Source organism: Dromiciops gliroides, chromosome 2 (genome assembly GCF_019393635.1).
Source record: "Dromiciops gliroides isolate mDroGli1 chromosome 2, mDroGli1.pri, whole genome shotgun sequence".
In the NCBI taxonomy this organism is placed as follows: domain Eukaryota; kingdom Metazoa; phylum Chordata; class Mammalia; order Microbiotheria; family Microbiotheriidae; genus Dromiciops; species Dromiciops gliroides.
In genome coordinates, this window is record NC_057862.1 from 149,310,473 (window position 1) to 149,333,877 (window position 23,405).

At 36.5% G+C, this 23,405-nt stretch overlaps 1 protein-coding gene across 7 annotated transcripts in view; it reads right to left on the reverse strand.

The window, feature by feature from the left end:
• Positions 1-447: 447 nt before the first annotated feature.
• DENND4A (DENN domain containing 4A) overlaps positions 448-23,405 on the reverse strand; it is a 135,882-nt gene continuing 112,924 nt past the window's right edge. For 4 of the 7 annotated variants that reach the window (XM_043982246.1, XM_043982250.1, XM_043982247.1 and 1 more), the window contains 12 exons: positions 22,224-23,338; positions 19,674-19,863; positions 17,159-17,253; positions 12,721-12,896; positions 12,295-12,432; positions 7,487-7,697; positions 6,976-7,230; positions 4,462-4,579; positions 4,323-4,349; positions 3,677-3,839; positions 3,266-3,330; positions 448-1,074 (listed from right to left, as the gene is read on the reverse strand). In XM_043982246.1, the coding sequence (XP_043838181.1) occupies positions 938-1,074; positions 3,266-3,330; positions 3,677-3,839; positions 4,323-4,349; positions 4,462-4,579; positions 6,976-7,230; positions 7,487-7,697; positions 12,295-12,432; positions 12,721-12,896; positions 17,159-17,253; positions 19,674-19,863; positions 22,224-23,338 (2,690 nt within the window). In that variant the 3' untranslated portion in view covers positions 448-937. The remainder of the gene's footprint in view (positions 1,075-3,265; positions 3,331-3,676; positions 3,840-4,322; positions 4,350-4,461; positions 4,580-6,975; positions 7,231-7,486; positions 7,698-12,294; positions 12,433-12,720; positions 12,897-17,158; positions 17,254-19,673; positions 19,864-22,223; positions 23,339-23,405) is intronic. The other 3 variants (XM_043982251.1, XM_043982249.1, XM_043982248.1) reach the window with 1 other exon arrangement.

Sequence of the window (23,405 nt, forward strand, 5' to 3'; positions counted from 1 at the left end):
TTTGCAAGTCCTCCCCCCCAACATATTGTATATAAGTGCCATTAGCAACAACAACAACAAAGTGCTGGATTCTTCACTGTGTGCTGAGCCTGAGTTTAGAAGGTACTGGAGAATTGTATTTGGGACTTCTACTGCTCTCAAGATTGTCAGTGTGCCAATCTTGGCAGTGTATGGGGTATATCACTCTACAATTTACACATACACACACACTTTCAAACTTATGGCTTCCCAACGTACAAATGCAAACTGAACCCAGTATGACACTGGGGCCAGGGTTGGCATTTTTGACCACTTGTGTGTTCTCCCCTCCTTCCTACGCTCCTCTCCCCCAACTGAAAATAGGTTGGACTATTTATTCCAAATAGCAGCAGACTTAGAAGGAAGAGCACTAAATTGCTCATTTAAAGTTTAAATTCATCTTAAGTTTGCTATAGTAATTTTAAAAAATTAAAAAAATATCAACTTACTATAAACAATTTAAAACATGTATAATACAACTTTGTGTTCTTTATAACATCTGAATAATCTATGTAAACAGCAGATCCTTTGATTTTTGTGTTAATTATTAGTATTCATACATGATTTTTATCACGGTTTTCCAAGAGACTGTCTTTTTTTAAGACAATTACTTTTAATTATGGTTTTTTCCCACCATGAAACTCTTTATAGAGTGGAACAACAAAAGGACCAGGAAGCAAAGCAGCATTTAGCCCACTTATTATTCTTCACCTCAAACATCTGTAGTTTATCAGTGTTTTCTGCCTGCTGCAAATGCATTTTTTAAAAAATGAAGATAGAAATTTTCTTAGAGACTGAAGTAGTAATTTTTACACAGACTGTACAAAGCATATATAATGTGTGTGTATATATATATGCATATATATATACACACACACACACACACATATTTATGTAACTATATACACAGAAACTTATTTTAAAGATAAGGTTCGCCAAATATTTTTCGACATTCCATCACTCCTGTACTTGGTGGTCTATCACAGTTGTGGGTACTCTTGACTTGATTAGGTGTAAGACGATCATATGCCATCTTGTATTCTCTGTCAAATGCATCTGTAAATTTTCACACAGATAAAGAAATGTACATTTAAAGGGGAATGTAGAATCAATAACAAAGTATGATATTACTTTAGAAACACAAAAAAGGTTGGAAAGGATATCTAGAGGTAATTTTATTTACCTTCTAAATTTACACTCTCTCAAAATATACTATTTGTAACATATTCCCATGTCTTGCAATGGGAAAGTTCTTTCCAAAGAAAGGGTTATTGAAAACTAACTGGGCAATCTTTTGTAATGTCCTAAAACTGTAGATTAACCAACTCTAATTTAGCTTTTCTAAAGGCTAATTAAAATTCTATTGCTTACTTTTAAAGGCTTAAGAGCTTTGATCAATAGAATGACCAGTCATAATTCTAGACAACTCACAAAGAAACATGCTCCCCACTGCTTGAAAGGAAAATAATAGGGTGCAGATTAAGACATATTTCTTTTGGATATGGCTAATGTGAGAATTTGTTTTGCTTGAAGATAGATGTTTGTGAGAAGGGTTTTGTTTTAATTTCTTTTTCAATGGTAGGAAAGAGACAGAGAAATTGGATTTTCATTAATTAAAATTATAAAAATTCTATTTGCATTTTAGACTCCTGAATTTTCTAATTTTACTGAAGTTGGAGACTTCTATATTTGAATGATTTCTGAGTAAAAATAGAGGCTCGTTTTGAGAATTATGTCCTCGTCTTCAGTTTACATATCCTTGTGTTAATATCAGGGTTTTTTTTTTTTTTCCTCTTACAAAGGCAATAAGTGCTGATTCATGTTAGACTTGTGATTAACTATAGAATGTTCAGATTTTTTTGGGGGGGCGGGGCAATGAGGGTTAAATGACTTGCCCAGGGTCACACAGCTAGTAAGTGTCTGAGGCCGGATTTGAACTCCAGTCCTCCTGAATCCAGGGCCGGTGCTTTATCCACTGCGCCACCTAGCTGCCCCTGTGATTAACTATAAATACTAGCCCTCAGATGGCACACAGGCATGAAAGACTGTTTCCTCCTTCCTTTTTCTATTTTGACATTCTGGTTTTTTTCTCCTAAACCAAAACACCCTGTTTATATTTCTTTTAAATTTCATCTTGTTTAAATCTGGCCACTTTTCTAACTCTCTTCTCTAAGATGTCTGCTGCCACAATTACACATCTTGCCACCCAACTTCACAAATGCTTTCATTGTACCAAAAGTCTTAAGGGCTTATGTAGTAGAGGTTACCATAACAAACAGCCACCTTTACTGAGCTCCTTCTTCCTACAGTTCTAGGTACAAGATGCCAAAAGGGAACATTCTCTGCCTTCCTTCTATTCCCCCGTCTCCCACCCTGGTCTGGTGTAGCAAGGTTCAGATGCTATGGGTGCCTGTTATATGCCAGTATCCATAGTACATTAATGAAAATATTGACTAGTATTATCAAATATCACAATGGCCTGTCAGACCAACACTGAACTGCTATCTATATTCTTTTGATATGATCCTTTAACCAAGGAGGTGATCACATTATAGAAACATTTTATGATATATTATTTTATTTATTGATAGATAAGTCTTAGAGCACCAAATCAAGATAGTCCAATCAGTTAAATTTATTTATCATTTTCTTATAGAATCAAAGACTAAAAGGGACCTTAAAGGTCATCTAGTCCAACCCCAATAACGGAGGAGGAAAATAAGGCTCAGGGAAGGGGAAGGTTTCAGTTTCAATTGGACCTATATCAGTAAATATAACAGTCATTATCAGTAAATATAACAGTCATTATCAGATGTACCACACCCCTAGCCTTAGAATGTTTTATGACCATCCACAGTAATTTAAATGGGATGGTCCTAAACTGCCTTCTCTCTAGCTAACAATGGTCATTTTTTACATTCTTCCTATGTTTTGAAGGGGCAAACTTAAAGAAAAAGGAGGTGAGCCAACCAAGAAAAGTTTGGGAACTAATAAAAAATATACTTAAAATATTTAATTTAAGTTTACCAGTATTCTCACCAAAGCATTCTTATTAATATTACATGAAAAAATATTAAAGGGATAAGGCTTTGGAGAAATATGTTCTGATATAAAAGTTTACATTTATTGTTTCTTTTTAAGTTGGCACAATGAAATAGGATGATAATCATTCTTTTTCTCGATAACTTGTACTGAAAAACATAGCTAAATAAGTGCAAAATAACATTATTATTATAATGAATTATACCTATGTCAATGTTGTCTCTTCCTAATGCCACAAGTGAGAGAAATAATATTTCTCTATATAAACTCCTGGAAAAAAAAGGGGGGGGGAGAGGAAAGTGTTAGATTCCAAATATTAGGGAAAAATAAGTTTATTAGAAATCATGTTCATGGAAAAATAGTTGTGAAACCAGTTCTGACAATAAATTACTAAGCAAAGAATTATTAATTTGTTCCGAGGAACCTCATGCTCATTGGGCAATGAGGGTTAAGTGGACGTAGCCAGGATCACACAACTGGTAAGTGTCAAGTGTCTGAGGTCAGATTTGAACTCAAGACCTCCTGAATCCAGGCCTGGTGCTTTTTCTTCTGAACCACCTAGCTGCCCCCTTATGTTCATTTTTAAGGTTGCCTTACTTAAAAGAATGGTTCTTACCGCTGTCGTTTAAGATGAGGCCACTTGTTCAGTATCTCCAAAATCTGACTCATTGGTCCATAGACGTCATTCATCTTAATACTTTTTACCATGCTTTTCAACAATTCTTGGTTAAATGAGTTATCACCTTTTTGCAATAAATGGACCATTGGGTACTTTTGGGCTGTAAAAGAACCAAGATAACAAATGAAGCAATGTTCATTGTCTAGAAAGAAGAAAAAATAATTAAGCAGTAGCCATGGCCTATTTTTTCAGATGGGCACTTAGAAAAATTATAAACAATTAAAAAAGCACCAACAGAGTAAATCAAGAACAATGCTAGTACAAAGAAAGGAATGGAGATAAAACTATGGAAATAGCATAAAGGAAAAAACAATGATGTCTAATGGGTGCCAGATGGGCCTAAAATATAACATAGTTTCATACAAGCAACAACAAATGTTTTGCCCCGCAGAGTACCCCTTAAAAACACTTGAGTTGGCAGTCTAGGACTGAAAACGAGTAAATAGCCAGAAAAGGAATCTGGATGAAGCAATCTGCTGAAAGCTGAAATCTTTTTTGACATGCGCATGCACATTCACACATTGTAATGCCCCCTCCCCCCCAAAGAAATCCACACATTAGCAACACCAAGCATAACACTCACTCTCAAACAAAAGAGTACGATTTTGACCTGAAAGACAAAAATTGGCATTAAAAATATCAGTTGTACGACTGTGGATGCTACTTGAAGAAAATAATTATTGTATGTCAACAAAGATTTTTTTTTTTAGAAAGACACTTACTCTGTGCATTCCAGAGGATGTATAAGGGCTGTCCTGGATCTTGGTGTAATTTCATGTTGTCCCATAACATCTGAATTAACACATATTTACTGTCTTCTGACATACAGTGACGGGGAATCTAAATAGGAAAAAAAGAAAAATAATATGAGGAGTTCCCTAGACAGTAAATTCTTTTAGACACAAACTGATAATTAGTCAGAATGAACATGATATACTGTATGTGTGTGTATATAAAAAAAAATCACATTATCCCCCTTTGGGCTCTTGGAGCTGGGGGGAAGGGAGGGAAGACTAGAGGAAAGGGAGAGAGGAAAGGCAGGAAGAACCAAAAGATGGCTTTTGGGAGCTCCATGTGCTTCCTTCTTTTTTTCTCCTCTCTCCAGTATCTTTTTTTTTTTTTTTTGAGAGTTAATTGACTTGCCCAGGGTCACACAGCTAGTAAGTGTCAAGTGTCTGAGGCAGGATTTGAATTCAGGTCCTCCTGAATCCAGGGCTGGTACACTATCCACTGCGCCACCTAGCTGCCCCTCTCCAGTATCTTTGCCAAGAAAATTCAGGTGATGAAGAATCGGACACAACTGAACAACAACAAAGAAACTTTAATTATGCTCTGTTGTCACAAAGTAAATGCGTCAACATTAAAATTAAAACACCTTCCACATTAAGATCTAGAACCCGTGGTAAAAGTGCTGAAAAATGACAATGTCAAAAATGTTTAAAGTTAAGTAGTTAGTGGTAGTGAAAAGATGAGTGTATGTGGTTGCTGGTCCTAGCTCTGTCACTGACTCTCTATGCAGCTGGAGGCAAGTCATTCACTGCTCTGGTTCTCAGTATCCTCATCTAGTAAATGAGAGAAGGAGGTATCTATGATTCTATGATCTAATTAAAGCTTACCTAACAGCACCTACAATATGGTTAAGATGTTCATGTTAATTTTGGAAGGAAAGTGCTTTGTAAACTTTGAAGAGCTAATTGTAAGTAATGTGTCTATTGGTGGCACAGTGGATACAGTGCTGGACGTGAAGTCAGGAAGATCTGAGTTCAAATCCAGCCTAAGACACTTACTAGTTGTGTGACCCTAAGGAAGTCCCTTAACCCTGTTTGCCTCAGTTTTCTCATCTGTAAAATGAGCAAACCACTGCAGTATCTTTGCCGAGAATATCTCAAATAGGGTCATGAAAAGCCAAATTCGACTGAAACAACTGAACAATGTGTCTATTATGGATGTGAAAAAATCTTATTGTTCCTTTATTGGCAGAACCAGAGAATGTGAGGGTTGGAAGGGACTTCCATGGCCATCTAGTCCAATCCATATTCAAAAGGAATTTCTATCTCAAAATAACCCTCACCACCTCTCCCCCTCCAGCTTCTCCTCAAAGACTTTCAGTGACCTTCCCCACCAACTCCTTTGACCTCTGCACAGATCTCATTGTGAGAAATTATTTTTTTCCTGACATCAAAACCTAAATTCCCCATGCTGCAACTTTCACGCATCATTCATGATTCTGCCCTCTGGGCCAACCAGAACAAATCTAGTCCCTATTCCACACAACAGCCTTTCAAATATTTGAAGATGGTGATCACGTCTCTCCTCTGTGTATTCTCTTCACCAGGCTGAAAACATCTCCAGTTCCTTCACCATCCTAGTTGCCCTTTTTTGGACACTTTGTGTGTGTGTGTGTGTGTGTGTGTGTGTGTGGCAATTGGGGTTAAGTGACTTGCCCAGGCTCACACAGTTAGTAAGTGTCAAGTGTCTGAGGACAGAATTGAACTCAGGTCCTTGACTCCAGGGCCCATGCTCTATCCACTGTGCCACCTAGCTGCCCCCAGACACTTTCTAGCTTAGTAATGTTCTTTTAAACTGGAGTGTCCAGAATTGAACGGAGTTGTCAAGAGCAGGGCACAGAAAGACTCTCGTCTCTTTACGTATGGCAGTTAAGCCTCTGAGCAGAGCCCAGGGTCAGATATGGTGGTCACATCTCAAGGATGACTCCTAATGAGCCTGCAATCTGCTCTAACCCCTAGACATTTTTCAGAAAAACAAACAAAAAACCACTATGCCTTCCCCAAATCATGCCTGGGAAGTTGCCTTTTTGTTGTTGTTGTTCCTAAATGTATAACTCCCCATTTATTCCCACTGAATCTCATCTCCTCTTTAGTGTAATGCTCTAGGCTGTCAAAATCTTTTTAGATCTGATCTTGTCATCTAGTGTGTTAGCTATTGCTTTCACCTTAGAGGCATCTACAAATTGGATGAGCACACATCATGCTTTTGCATGTCATGCCTTTATCCAAGTCACTGATGAAAATGACAGCAAACGGAGGGGAAGAAAGAAATAATTAGGAATGCATTTTTAAAAAGTTCTATATAGAGTCATTATGGCTGTAAAGGTCCTAGAACAAATGAAATATAATGAAACTCAATTCTTAATTATTGAGAATAGGCAAATAATTGTCAAGGTAAAAAGAACAATATTTATAGTACCACATTTAGTATATGCTTTTCTCTCATACCTTAGAATACTTATTACAATGCTCAGAAGACAAAATCAATCCAGGCAAATTACTGGGTAAATCCAGACGTCTAAAATACCACACTAGGTTCCAAAATACAATAGGGTGATGGTCTACAAAGTCTGCCACTGTTATCGCATTATCACCTTCATTTTCCAACAAACTTTCAAGTTCTTTCCATACCACTAATGGACTGAGATATGGGACAGTAATAGGATCTGGACTCGGAAGGTCCCACTCTAATCCCAGTGAATCCTGTTGCAAAACAACAAAACAAAACAGTTATACAAGTATGAAATATTTAAAATAATACTCTTCAAACAACTATTACGATATACTTTGTCACTTAAGTAGACAAGTAATAATTTTCATTATAACTTTATTGTGGAAGCTAAAACTTTGCTAGTCATAAGGTTATTTAAAATGAAACTAACAAGACTTTATAGCATAAGAGAAACAAGAAGTATAGCTAAAGGATCAATGTCCAAATGAAAAATACCAAAGCACATACTGTGGCTCCTTGCAAAGTTGCTGGCAGACTGCCTGTAGACACAACGTGGCCCATCTTCTGGCCTCCTGTTTCTTCCTTGTCTAAGGGGCCATAGGTGCTGATGCTCCTGGCCACTGGAAACACCGGACATTTTGATGTGCTCATAGTTTGTCTCCTTCCTTCAGGTATCTGAATACTTCGGGCACATCCATTTTCTTGCTCTTTAGATTGTCTTGAGGGAGGGGAAGAAGAACTGGCAACACTTAATAAGTAGCACACACAATGAGCACATCCCTTTATGCAGAAGAATATAATCCCATGTACATTTCTACAGGACCCGGATATGGAATCTCTGGGTCATAAGAAACCTTGGAGGCCATTTATTCCTAGTCTTTCTCCCCTCACCTATGCTAATTTCACGGAGGATCCCATGTTCTCACTGTAACCCTGCCCCATTTCTCTAAGATTCCTCTTCTCCAGGCTAAACTTTCCCAGATCAATCTGCATGTGTCATAATCTCAAGGCCTCTCACCTCTCCCTCCAAATGAATTTTGTTATTTTGCCTAGCGTGATAAAGTATCCTCTTTGTAGTTTGATTAGTATGTCACTAATATGTAAACTAATTTACATATCCTTACTTTGATTATATTAGTGAATTCTAACTATGAACATCGCACTGATTAAGTAATCTTAAGTTTTTAAAATAGTATTTTGCAAACATATTTTCATAAATCTTGAGTGAATCTTGGTAGATTGGCTCCCAGATATTTTATGTATATTGCAACTATTTTTATTTATTTATTTACTTATCTATCTATCTGTCTATCTATTTATTTATTTTAGTGAGGCAATTGGGGTTAAGTGACTTGCCCAGGGTCACACAGCTAGTAAGTGTTAAGTGTCTGAGGCCGCATTTAAACTCAGGTACTCCTGACTCCAGGGCTGGTGCTTTATCCACTGCGCCACCTAGCTGCCCCTATTGTAATTATTTTAAATAGAACCTCTCTTATTTCCTTTTGGAGTTTGTTTTTACTATATAGAATCAAAAGTTGATTTTTGTTTATTTATCTTGTATTTAGATATTTTCCTAAAGTTATTTATCAATTAATTTTTTGCTGATTCTCTTGGGTTCTCCAAGAAAGCCATCTTTCACTAGCAAATAGAGATAGTTTTGTCTTCTCTCTGTCAGTGTTTTATATCTTTTAACTTCTTTCTCTTGTTTTATTACTAGTGTGCAAGCATTTCTAGCATTATATCAAATAATACTGGGGGAAAAGGGTATCTTTGGTTTGCCCCTGTATTTATTTGGAACATTGATAGTGTTTCTCCATTGCAAATAGTGCTTTTAATTTTAGATAATACTTTTTCTAATTTCTAATTTCCCTTCTATGCTGGTACTTTGCAGAGTTTTTAGCATTAATGAATACTGTACCTTGCTAAAAGCCTTTTTTATATTTATTGATGTAATCAATAGGCTTGGGATGTTTTGTTTTTAATACAGCTACTTATGTGAATTGTTCTCCTACTGAAGCAACATACCTCTATCTATTTTGGTTAAGTTGAATAATTTCTTTAGTTAATTGCAATAGTTTTTTTGTTAGATTTTTCTTTCTTTTTTTTTAACTTAATAGTATTTTATTTTTCCCTAATTACATGTAAAGATAGTTTTCAACATTCATTTTGTAAGATTTTGAGTTCCAAATTTTTCTCCCTCTCTCCCTTCTCTCTTCCTTCCCCAAGACAGGAAGGAATCTGATATAGGTTATATACTATTATGTAAAGATTTTGAAATCGACATTCTTCAGTGATAGAGATCTAAGTCCTTTCTTTGTTTTATCCTTCCCTAGCTTAGGTGTTAGGAGTACATTTTTTCACATTTCCCTTCTGAATTTTTGTATAGTTCAAGTATTAATTTAAAGCACTTGTAAATGTGTGTATTTAAAAAAATAGTTCCTTACTCTACACTATTCATCCTGGCTTTGTGTTATCTACATACCTGAAAAAGCATAACTTTAATGTCTTTCCCAAGTCATTGACAAAAATATTACTGGCTCAAGGAAAATGCACAGATACCTATAGCACTATACCACAGACCCTTTCAAACGGATAATACTCCATGATTAACTACACTTTGGGCTTGATATTCAATTGGTTCTGAACCAACCTAAAAAACTGTAGAATGTCTAGCCTATATCTTTTCATCTTTCTCATTTCTAAGTAAAGAAAAATTTTCAGATTCTCTTGATTTACCAAACTAGTAACTCTATTGAAACAAGACATAAGGTTCATCTGGCATGACTGTTTGTTTTCATACTTAAAAAAAGACATTTTACTGAAGTCCTGACATCACACCATTCATTGCTAGGGAGAAAACCCTCCCACCCTCTCAAGAATGAATTCTCCCTTGTCACATGAAAACCTGATCAAGTGATATCTGACAAGGTACATGGCATTCTGTCATGCTAGTTTCCCTCCCCTCTAGCCTGAGGAGGGAAGTTTCATTTTCTGATCTCTTGGACTGTCACTGCTTTCTCAATTATTTAGAGTTGGCTTCCTCTGGGGTATCTTTTTCACAATGTCTTTTTAGTTCTGCTTATTTCCCTTTGCACCTATTTACGTAAATCTTTCCACCATTTTTCTGGATTCCTCATAAACCACATTTTCTTTGTCCTGCCTTTCCCCAACTGATAGACATGACCAGTGTAGTATTAAAGAATTGGAAACAAAAACTGCCACTAGTGATATTTTGTCTTTTATATCCTTGGGGTATATGCCTGGTATTGGGGTCATTTATGGACAGCATAATCACTTCTCCATAATTTTAAATTGAGAGTCAAAATGAATGGGGGTCAATTCAAAAGTCCATCAACTATTGTATTAGGATACTTGTTGTAAAGAATTAATTGTTATTTGAGGTTTTTATGACCCCATCTTTTGTCTATAATTTTTTTTTTTAAAATCTCAGTGTGCACTGGCCTGGGGCTCTGCAAACTGCACAGTGCTCCACCCACTGGTTGTAGCCATTGCCATGGTTCTGGCACTTCACATCATCACCACTCATCAACGCCTACATGGGCCTGGCAAAATTATAATGATTGGAAGCCTAGTGAGGGCAGTCATGTGACTGTCAGAGCGGCCAGCCAATTGGCTGGGGGCTGTGTGCGGTCAGCCTGGGGTCTGCTGGGAAGAAGGGAGGGTTTTCCACCATTCTAGCTTGAAGCTGTAAGACGACAGGACGGTGCTGTGTGCTCTCAATTGATTCCTGGGCATTGGTGTTGTTCAGGTTGTATAATTTCCCTCTCCCCATTTTATTTCTTTTCTCTTGATCCTACTGATCCTGTTTGTGTTTTTTAAGTTCATTCTTGTTAAATAAATCCTGCTCTGTTTTGAGGGAGGCTGTCTCCTTCCCTCCTTCCTTGCTCCAATATTGTGGTGAGCCACTTAGCTAACATTCCCCAATTAAAAATTAGTCCCCACATTATCTTCCCATAGCCCCTCCAACACAAAGTGTGGCAGAGTGAAGTGAAACCCCAGAGTTGTCTTAACTTGCCTTTTCTCTTACTTTTGGATCATGTTTTCACACAGTCATGTATAGTTTCAAGTTCTTTTCTGAACTCAGAAGCCCAGAAAGGAAGTGATTTTGCCCAAACATCACACACTCTTGTGTGATGGAACTGGAGTTTAAACTCAGGTCCTCTGCCCTGAAACATTTTCTTTTTTCCTTCTAAACTCACTGGATGATCTTTTTCCTGAACAGCACCTATGGATTTGCATCATTATCATTCCTCACAGCAAAAGCAACTGTTTTTATCTTAAAAGCTCAGGATATTCCCTTCAGCAGAAAGGGCTTCTTGTCTTTTACTTGGTTCTAGTTTCTCCCCTTCCTCCCCTGTGGCATATTTTTCCAGTAGACATGCGTTAGAATTCCCTTCCACCTCTGCACAACTCTTTCCCTTGTTATTTGTTATTTTTTCCTCTTTTTTCTTCTTCCCTATGTTATTACCTAAAAGCCATTCTTCCATATTTTTAAGGGGCACTGGTGCTCCCTGATAACCTGTAGTGTGGAGAGGAGTTCTTTGGCATGCTCCTAAAAGAAAGGCTGGCCTGCACTGAACACAGAGATCCAATACTTGAATGAGTCAAGGGCTCCTCCTGAACTTGGTGCAGGTGACCACAGAAATCTGTTCTTCTTTTCTGAAAGGGAGCTCCTCAGTCACTAGGGGTTCTTGTGGGTGGCTCTTGGTGCTAGCTTCCAGAGTAAGACATTGTGACAAAGGGTCTGGTGGACTGAGCTAATGACCTTGCTGAGGGGCTTTCTTTGGCAGTTCTCACCTTATCTGATTTTTCATGTGTATTTTTGTCTTCTCTGAGGACATTTTTTCTTAAGAATAGATAAAGACAAAGAATACATATTTTTAAAACTAATTTCTTGCAAAGATGAAGGAAAGAAATAATAATCTGAAGCTTCAAGTTTCCTATGAACTTTGCCTTTGAAAAAGTAGAAAACGCTATATTTACAAACTTTACAATCAATTTTGGTGACATTTCAATATATTACCTTTCTACTGAAAAGTTTATGTGTTTATAACCTAATATATTTGGTCTACTGATCCATTTTAATGCTTTTTTTTAAACAACTGAAGGAGGTGAAAATTTTTCATAAGGCTCTCTTTATGATGTTCAGAACAGCTAACTCCTTTCTGAAATTGTCCACTCTAAGAATCTGTTCGTTTAACAAACTAAGACTGCACTGTAAAAGATCACCAAATAAGGTTAAAATTGAACATATAAACTGGTGGAAATATGTAACACCACATAACCATAATTACCTATTTGCATTAAAATTCTCTTGAGCAGAAATGGCAACACCTGAGGCTGATGAAGAAATCCAGGACTTCCTTGTTGGGTTTGAACATGATGATGGAAAATGCATATTCTCAGTAGAGGGGCTGGACTTTAAAAAGTACCTAAAATGTGAATGACAGATGTTTAAAAATTTTTAAAAGAAAAAGTATGCAAATAAATGAGTCTTTAAATAACAATAATAATTGTTCTGATCACAGTAACATTTATATAGCACCAGACACTGTACTGAATGAATTAAAAACATCTCACTGGCCCTTCATGACATGCCTGTGAGGCAGGTGCTTTCATTATCCCCATTTTACAGTTGAGGAAACTAAGGAAAACAGAGGTGAAGTGACTTGCTCAGAGTCACACAGCTAGTGAATATAAAGAAAAGGACAGGTTGTTACCTGCCAGGCCGTCGTAAATCTCTTATTTCGATATTTAGAAAGGGTAAGAAAAGATTCCCACAAAAAGGGCATGTGGTATTGAGATTTGAATCATCTGCTGTCCAACCAGCCATGATTTCTTCATCGTGTACAAGGCAGTCACAAGTTCGACATCTTGAACAGCTTGATATGAGAACCTGAAAGAGAAAATGACACTCTCTTAAATTTTAGTGATTTATGTATTTTTGTGGTAAAGCCTTAAACTATTCCTTGAGAGTTGCTATCTAGACAAACTGAATTAAAACAAAACCTAATTAAACATAAATCTATCAAAAGATTAGCATTCAGGATTCATCTGGCAGGAAGAATACTTCCTCTGGAATCAGAAAACCTGGATTAAAATCCTAGTCCTGCCATTTATGAGCTTCATGACCTTGGGGAAACTACAGGGCCTCTCTGGATTTGGGCTATTTCATCTGGAATATGAGAACTCTAATTGCACTACTTCAAAGGTTTGTCCTAAGGATCAGACAGAAATGTATGGAAAGTGCTTTATACATCTTATGGTACCACATAAGGTAAGTTATTATTATTCATAATGATGTTGCAAAAAAGAAAAGAAAATTAGTTCATCATCCCATAAATTTCATAAATGATTCCACTGGGGGTATGGAGCTGATTTGAGAGTTGTACAGTAAAACCTTATTAATTTGAAATCCAAGGCAAGGGATCAGAAAAGATTCTGAGTTAATGATATTCATGCTTATATTTTTGTTATAAAGCAATATTTTATATTGTCTGGAGATCAGCAGTTGCTCCAAATTAGATACCATTGTATAATTCATTGTAATCTTAATAAAAATTCATTGTTCTGGTAATTTTATTATTAATAATGTTCTGTACCCTTAATATTTAAGACATTTTAAATTAATCAGTATTGAAGCATGCTATATTTGTTTACTAATATGTATGTTATTCTTTCATTTATTATGAATTTAACTTTCAACAGTATCAAAACCAATTAAATCTATATTTAAAACTACTTAAATTTTTTAAAAAACTAAAAAAACTTTTTTTAGGGCAATGAGGGTTAAGTGACTTGGCCAGGGTCAGACAGCTAGTGTCAAGTGTCTGAAGCTGAATTTGAACTCAGGTCCTCCTGAATCCAAGGCTGGTGTCTTATCCACTGTGCCACCTAGCTGCCCCTAGAACATACTTTTAACCAAAGCTACTTATTAGTTATTCCCTCTGCGTTGCTTTCAAATCTTTTTGTGCCTTCACTCATTTGTGCATATACTTTTCTTTTTATATGGTCAAAGATTAAGAATCATTCTTTCAGTCCTGCTTTCTTAAATTTGACTTGTTGCATGGTTTTCCATATTTCCTTTTATTATTTATTTACCATTCTTAACCGCATTTTAATATTCCACTATATTGATATATACTAGTTTGTTCAGATGTTCTTCTGTTAGACACCTAGATTATTCCAGTTCTTTTTCTATTACAAATGATACAGTTATTAATATTTTACAGAGATTAAAATAATGCTCCTAGATACATTCATAATAGTGGGATATTTGGGCTTAGGGCACAAATATTGTTCAAAAAGACATTCTCCTATATGGGGACATTTAGGTTGTTTCCAGTTTTTGCTGTTATATAATTTGGGAAGGATTTTTAGGTACAGAGAATTCATGATGAGCAAACTTCTTCCAATAAATAATGCAGATGGCCAATTACTCTGCCCTTCCTAGGCTGACAGAGCTGACCAGGGTGCTGCAAGGTCCCTTACCCAGGGACACACAGCCACTTGATAGACAAGTAGAACTCGAATCTGTGGCCTCTCTGACTGAAAGGCTGACTTGCTATCCACTATATCGCCTTTCCTTTCATTATAAATAATGCATCTGTTAATATTTTTGCATATATATATATTTTTTTTTAGTGAGGCAATTGGGGCTAAGTGACTTGCCCAGGGTCACACAGCTAGTAAGTGTTAAGTGTCTGAGGCTGGATTTGAACTCAGGTCCTCCTGAATCCAAGGCTGGCGCTCTATCCACTGCGCCACCTAGCTGCCCCTTTGCATAATTTTTAATGCTCTTGGGGGTATAATCCAAATAGTGGGAGTATGTGGTCAAAGGGTATGATTTTTTTTTTTTTTTTGCGGGGCTATGGGGGTTAAGTGACTTGCCCAGGGTCACACAGTTGGTAAGTGTCAAGTATCTGAGGCCAGATTTGAACTCAGGTACTCCTGAATCCAGGGCTGGTGCTTTATCCACTGCGCCACCTAGCCACCCCCAAAAGGGTATGATTAAAAACAAATAACAATCTGGAAAACCAGACTGCTTTCCAGAAAGGCTGTATGAATTTGTAGACTCAGCAGCAATAGATGTAGATACTCTGTTTTCCTAAGGGCCTGCTACAATGTTCTTTCTGGCTCATATTTATATATTTATTTATGGCATTTTGACAGATGTGAGGTGGTACCCTATCATTACTCCAATTTTCATTTCCTTGAATGAACTTTTTTCAGGTGATTATTTTCAATTTTCTTATCTTCTTTTGTAAAATATCTGTTCATATTCTTTGACCATTTATCCAGCAGGAACTATATACTGGTATCAGTTCCTTGTACATTTTTTCTTCTGATAAATAAGGCATAAATATTTTCCTCTAATATGTTGTTTTTCTTTTTATCTTGATGTCATTAATAATAAAAATAATTAATATTAATATAATCATCTATCTATCTATCTATCTATCTATCTATCTATCTATCTATCTATCTATCTATCTATCTATCTATCTATCTACATATATACTTTAGGGTCTGCAAAGCACTTTATCCTCCCAACAATCCTGGGAGGTAGGTGGTATTATTATCATCTCCACTGCCCAACATCACACTAGTAGTAAGTATTTGAAACCAGATTTGAACTCAGGTCTTCCTGACTCTAGATCCAGCATTCTATCTACCATGCCACCTGCCTCATGCTGTTTTTTGTAATGTAGAATTTTGTGCAATTTAATCCATCCATCTTTTTCCCCCAATAATTTCTTTAAAAGATAAAAATTAATTCCCTTTCCAAAACCAAGATAACTAGATTTTGTTTTCTTATAAGTTTTTTATAAGTTCTTAATGCTTTAAAAAATGGTTGATTTCAAAAACAAACAAAAAAAATGGGGGCAGCTAGGTGGCACAGTGGATAAAGCACTGGCCCTGGATTCAGGAGGACCTGAGTTCAAATCTGGCCTCAGACACTTGACACTTACCAGTTGTGTGACCCTGGGCAAGTCACTTAATCCTCATTGCCCAACAAAAACAAAAACAAAAACTGCTTGGTTCTTTGATAAAACTGGTATTGTGGGTATAAATTTATTTTTTACTATATTGCCATCCAGTTTTTATAGGCTATGTGGTATATAATAGAATGAATGCTGGCTTTAGAGGGGAGAGAGGAGTGACCTGGCTTCAATCCCTAACTCTAATATTTACTGTCTTGGTGACAACGGGTAAGTCGTTTAGTTTCTCTGAATCTTAGTTTCTTTTTTTTTTGGCCAGGCAATGAGGGTTAAGTGACTTGCCCAGGGTCACACAGCTAAGTGTCAAGTGTCTGAAGTGAGATTTGAACTCAGGTCCTCTTGAGTCCAGGGCTGGTGCTTTATCTACTGTGCCACCTACCTGCCCCTGAATCTTAGTTTCTTTTCTTTTTTTGGTGAGGCAATTGGGGTTAAGTGATTTGCCCAGGGTCACACAGCTAGTAAGTGTCAAGTGTCTGAGGCTGGATTTGAACTCAGGTCCTCCTGAATCCAAGGCCGGTGCTTTATCCACTGCGCCACCTAGCTGCCCAAGAGTCTTAGTTTCTTAATCTGTAAAGCAGACATTTATTTACCTCATAGGGTTTCTGTCAAACTAATGAGGTGTTTGCAAAGTATTTTGTAAACCTTAAAGTAACGTAAGTGCTAGTTGTGATGATCAACATCCTATATTAAATCATAAATCTTTTGCCCAGTTTTTATTTCACAGAGGTTTAACAAAAACAAATATTTTATAAATAATTGAATCAATTTCTGAGTTATTTAGGCTGTCTCACTGATCTTTATTTCTCATTTTAACTCTGTACCACATCACTATAATTCTAATAGCTTAGTAACACTTTAATATGCAAGAGGACAAGTTTCCCAAATTCAACATTTTCCTCTCAAAACCTCCCCTAATATTCTTGTCCTTTATATTTTCCACATCCATTTTTGTAAAGATTTTATTTGGATCTATAAAGAAATCCTTTGGTATACTGATTCTGCAAATGTGAATATGAATCTGTAAATTAATTTTCATTAGGTTCATAGTACCTCATCCAGAAACACTTCCAATCATTCAGTTCTTCCTATATTTTGTCCTTTCCTCTCTCATTTCAGTTTTACAGTTACAAAGGTACTATTTTGAAAGAATTCTTACCTCCATAGCATAGTTCTGGAAAATATTTGTACTACTTGTGCTGCAAGAAGATGCCAACTCAGATTTTCCAGGTAAAACAAACTTTGACAGGGGACCTGTTCATTGTTTAAAAACAGAAGACAAAATCTTTCAAATATGAAAATAATTTGTGGTAGATAATTTTAAAATAACTAAATGCAGATTTATTTTCACAAGTGAAACGACAATTTTAGATTTCAGAAATAGTAATTCAAATAGTATTCTATAGGTGGGGGGAAAATTTTATGGCATAAAACAAACAAAAACCCACCACTAAGGCAAAAATCTTCTAAGGTATAAAACAACACACCCCCCAAATGTGTTTTTAATATGTACATTTTAGTTACTAGGGAAAACAAACTGCAGTTCTATTGGTCTGTGTAAATATTAGGTTCACTTAATTCAACAAATATTTCCTGAGAATCTACTGTATAAATCTAAGAGGCATCATACTTAAGTGCTGTATGCTGTGTAGGTTTAGGAGATGTTATAGTTATATGTAATATAATGTAAACTCCTTAAAGGCAGTGGAGAATTTTTTGTTCTGTCTTTTTATTTCCAGTACCTAGCACTGTATGTAGTATATGTCCTGTATGTAGTAGGCACTTAATAAATGCTTGCTGAATTAGATTAGATTAATAGCCTGAGGGAATCAAAACTATTGTAGGATCTCTCTCTGTTCTCTGACTACTATTTCTCAGTCTCACTGAATCATCATCCATGTCATGGTGTGTTGAAAGGCTCTGTCCTGAGCTCTCTTCTCTTTTCTCTAAGTTCTTTCCCTTGGGGAGTTCATGTATCAGTACCCGTGAGTTCAATTGTCATCTCTATGCAAATGACTCATATACCAACAGAACAAATCCAAGTTTCACTTCTGAAGTCCAGCACTACATCCCTTGGATATTTACCAGAAGGTATCTCAAGCTCATCATATGTCCAAAACAGAACCCAAGATTTTTCCCCCAAACCCACCTTTCTTCCAAACTTTTTCTTGTTGAGGGAACCACCATGCTTTCTATCACTCAGATTTGCAACCCTGGTGTCATCCTCATTCATCTCCAAGACAACTAGTTGCCAAAATCTAGTCATTTTTACCTTTGTATTTCTTCTGTTTGTGTCTTTCTCTCTGTTCACATAGCCAGTGCACTAGTCCAGGCCCATATTGCCTCTTGCCTAGATTCTAGCAATATCTATTTGGTCTTCCAGTCTCCAGTCTTTTCCCTCCACCAATCTGTCCTCCATACTACTTTCAGTGTGATTTTCCAAAAGCACAAGCCTGACCATGTCGTTCTCCTACTCAATAAACTCTAGGGACTTGATTACCTTGAGAATCAAATATAAAATTCCTTCACTTGGCATTGAAAGTCCTTCACAGCATGGCCCTCTTCTAACTGTCCTGTCATTGCTCATTCCTGCTTTCTCTGCACTCTAATGCCGACATATTGGCCTACTTGTGGTCCTTCATATCCCACGCTCCATTTCCTGTGTCTGCTTTTGTACCAGCGGTCCCTTACGATTAGAATGCTCTCCTTCCTTACTTCTGCTTCTCACAATCTATGGTTTCTTTCAAGTCTCAGCTCAATGGTCACCTTCTACAGAAGGCCTTTATTGGTCCCCCAACCTACTAATGTTTCTCTATCCAAGGTTACCTTGTATCTGCTTTGTTAAATGTTTCGTATATAGCTACAGATATATGTGCTATCTCCTGTAACAGAATGCAAGGTTTTTGTGAGCAAGGAATGTTTTCACCTTTTTCTTTGTATTCTCAATGCTTAGCAGAGTTATAAGCACATGGTGAAGTTTAATAAATGCTGATTGATAGATAAATGAAAGAAATGAGTTTGGTCTAAAGATTTTTGAAATACTAAGCCCATATTAAAATAAGAAAGTTTAAAGGAAACTATCTGTTTTGTAACTATATCATGATGAGTTAAAAGGAGTACAATTTTCCATTTCACATATTGTAGGCTATGAGTTTATGTATGTGTTTAAGGGTCAAGGTAAGAAAGGAATATAAGCCCTAAGACAAAAGTCTTCAGAAAGTTTATGTAGGAGTAGAAGAATCTGACCAGAACTTGAAATATTTTGCTTTTTAGTTCTGTCAAAGTCATCCTGCAACATGTGGACAAAAGATGCTCTTCTTTATTTCACTCTTGTAATCTACATATTAGAGGTACTCCTCTGCTCGCTCCTTCTCTAATTAAAACCAATTTCTAGTCTTGTTTCTGCTGCTTTGTGCTCTTGGGCAAGTAACAAGGTCCTTCTCTGGGCCTCAGTTTTCTCATCTGTAAAATAAGGGTCATATTAAATGATCTCCAAGGATCTCTCTAGAGGTGAACATCAAGAAGGTGAGCCAGGTAAAAAGACAATATTCAGGGAAGCATGCTATCATCAGAGGGAGGAATTATTAAATAAAAGATATCATTAAGTTAGCAAAATGGGCTACAAATGAAAAGAACATGCTAATTATCACAGTAATAGAAATGGTAAAACAAACCCTCGCATGAGGCAGTACTTTCCAGACTTGATCTACTAAGTCCGATTCCCTTTGTCTCTGAAGTGACATTATGCTCTTGAGGGGAAGGCATTCCTTCAAACTCACTGCAAGCATCTTCATCTATTAAAGAGGCAGATTCAGAATCTAGGGCTCCGACTGAAGAAAGACTGGTTCGGTCTGAATTCTGATCCTAATAAGACAATTAAATTGCTTATTTCTTTTGCCTGTAGAAAGTTCACTATTTTAAAGTCAAAGCAATCAATTTAATAATAATCCTTTACCAAAGTGATTAGCACTATGAGTATGTTTGTCAGGAGAAAAAGATAATGCTTTCATAAAAAACAAATGTATCCTTGACAGTCTGGGGGAAAACATAATTAGGCAGTCTCAAGACTTGTCCTCTGAGACATACGTCCATCACAAAATGAATTCAGAGCTTCACAAATTATCCCAACAATAAACCTGTGCTTACAAAAAATGATTTTTCTCACTCCTAATAATTTTATTTCAGAGTAATACCAGTCAAGAGGAAAATAATTATTTCAAACCAACACATTTAAAGGTATTTTCTTGGTGACTCTGAGGAAACAACGGTGCACTTATTTAAAATGATTCTGTTAACATTACCTGTTAATATGCTCTGAAAAAAAGTCTATGATAGTAGTCAGATAGAGAATCTTTAGTATTTGATTAAAATTAGTGTTTTCATTAGCTATCAGCTCTAAATGGCAGTGAATCAGGGAAAGAATAGTTGGTTAAGGGAAATGTCTCTTGATTAAGAGACAGTATGATAGTGGTACTGGATAGAGTGATAAAAGGTAGTAGATAGAGTGATAAGAGGCAGAGTGATGAGGTAGTGGATAAAGAGCTGGCTTAAGGGACTAGGTTCAAGCCTCAGTTCTGACATATGATGGCTATATGACCCCAGATAAGTCACTTAACCTTTTAGTGCTTGACGTAACTCTGCAGAGAAGGTGCTGATCTGCATAAGGAGAGGAAGTTTTTCACCTGGGAGCTCCCTGTGTCAATAAAATCGAAGTGCAGTACCTAGCCTTCTCTGGATTAGAAAGGTACTGCTGTGGGTTTTATTCCCACCTGTGATGTGTCATAACTTTTTTTCTTCCCTGTTTTCACCACAGGAATGTTAGGATATTGGAAAGTCAAATAAGATCTTTGTCCAGAAAAGTCTGATATGACAAGTGGTAGGCTCTAGTTAGCATAGTGAGAACATGAAACAGTAAGGAAAATGGTATCAAGAAGGCCTTTGGAATTCAAGCTACTCCTAAATTCTGAAGCACTGGAACCAGTGGGAGAGTTGGGTGTGTATGTAGTGTAGAAAATGCCTTCATTTAAGAAAAGATTTAGAGTGAGTTGACTTTTTTCTACTAGATCTGGGGGTGATAGAACCAATGTCAAGTTAAGCATTGAGTAAAACTAGTTAAAATTATGTGAAAAGCACATCTAACCATACAGTGGTATGAATTTCTTCACATCTTACTCTAAATTGCATATTGTTGTTTATAACTAGTAGCTTCTTTATAATTGATGAATTGCTATTATTTCAAACATTTTTCTAATATAAAAAGATACAACTGACTTGGAAGGCATGACCCTTCTTCCTTTATATTGCCTACAGGAATCCAGGTGGAGTTAGAAAGTCCTAAGAAGACATCACCTGTTGGAAATTCCCAAAATGCAAGCAGAGAAGAGCAATGGTTTCTGAAGGATTAGTTTTAGGAAGCCAAATGTGACAGAGAATGCTGCACAACCTAACATTTGTTGTTAAGGTGAAAGGTGATTTGCCTTTATTTTCACTTCTAGCCAAAAGCATATTTTGAAAGCATGTGAGTGTACCAAACAGATGAGGGCATCCTCTCCCCTTCATTAGACCAAAAGGGAAAAGTTTTTTAAAATGACAATGGCCATATCTATAATGCAATAAGAGCAACAATTTCTGCAATGCTAAAACTGTGTTCTTCTTTTTCATGTGAAAATTGTTTGCCAGGACTAATATGCAAGTTATTTTCTCCTTGTTATATTATACATTAACAGGTTTAGCCATAAAAACAGCATTCAGACTGAGGATCAATAATAATTTTCTCATGATGGACCCTAATAAACAAGTTAAGTCTTAAGTTAATAAGTTATCTTTCACAGTGGGATTACAGAAAGAATTCTAATCCATAAAATTTCTCCCCTTAGTGGCCTAAGTCTTGTTTGTTCTTTATTTCTGACATAAGTAAATCTAAGATTTCTTAAGTTTTCTTTAGGCTGGGCTATTATTGTTTAAAGAATAACTATCAGGGCAGCTAGGTGGCACAGTGGATAAAGCACCAGGCTTGGATTCAGGAGGACCTGAGTTCAAATCTGGCCTCAGACACTTGACACTTACTAGCAGTGTGACCCTGGGAAAGTCACTTAACCCTCATTGTCCCCCCCACCCCCCAAAAAGAATAACTATCAATATAAACTTTTTCAACAGCCCTGTATTTTTAAATTTTCTATTGAGGGTGTAGAAAGGAAGTAATTCTGGACACCAGGAAGTCTTACCTTAGAGGGTGTAGTATACATAGTGAATCTTGTATACCATTTGCTTGCCTTCTCTGCAACACCTTTTCCAGCAGAGAACACACTACTCTTTAGAACATCCAATTTAGGCGTTATTAATGTATCTAAATTAAATGAAGGTGATGAAACAAGAGTTAATGTACCAGTCATATCCTGAGGCTGTTCCCTAAGTGGACAGGTTGGTGAGAAAGTTGGAGAAGACCAAAGTCTATCCCTGGGTTTGTCTTCATTTTTTATATAGTAACTTTTAGATTTGGTAAGACGCATTGGCCTAGGAGAAATGGGAGGAAGGCTAGACCTTCTGCATGGCTTGGCTACTGTTGGACTTTTCTTATTTGCTGATTTGTCCTCATAACCCCGTTGTAAATCAATGCTTGGTGTACGACTGGTCAAAGGACTGCTCATATTGTTCATGTACATCACAATTTCCTCAGCTAAATCTCTTCTTGCTGATGGTGTGGAAATGTTTTTGTTTTCATCATTATCCTCATCCTCTTCCACATCTTTTTGCTGCTGCTCAGTTTCAGCAGCTAAAAGTGAGAGTGGATCAAACCCAGCTGCGACGTCAGTTTTTTCAATAGGTTTTATCGAGAAGCTGCTATTCATTCGTTCAAGCTTTTTAGGGTTTCGTGTAGGGGTGGTGCCTGCTTTTGCTGTATCAACTTCATTGTCTAAATCTTCTAAGTCAAAAATCACAGGAGAGTCAGTTTTATCTGCCAAACAGTTAGTACCATCAAAAGGCGTGTCATCATCACTAGATTCCTTTTCTAGACTGTCTCTTTTTGATCTTAGAGATGCATTTCCAATATCAAGGGTATTTGGTCTTGGGTTTTTCTGTATAACATTTGAGAGAATTTTTGCATCAGCTCCTAATTTTTCAACCATTTCTCCATGGCTTTCTTCCTGGTCAATTCTATTCATCAAAAGACCCATCAATACACCACCACTAAGATTATGATTTCTGTTTTCCCAAGTCATCTGTTGCTGCAAAGCAGGTTCTGCATCACTTTTGTGCCTTTTTCTGAAACTTCTTTCAATATTTTCTGTTTCATTTGTCTCTTCAAAAGAAGATATTAATAGCAGCTCAGATGTGTCTTCTGAAAGACAGCAAAAATAATTTAGTCATGAAGAGTTTAATATGAGAAAATCAATTGCTTTGAATAC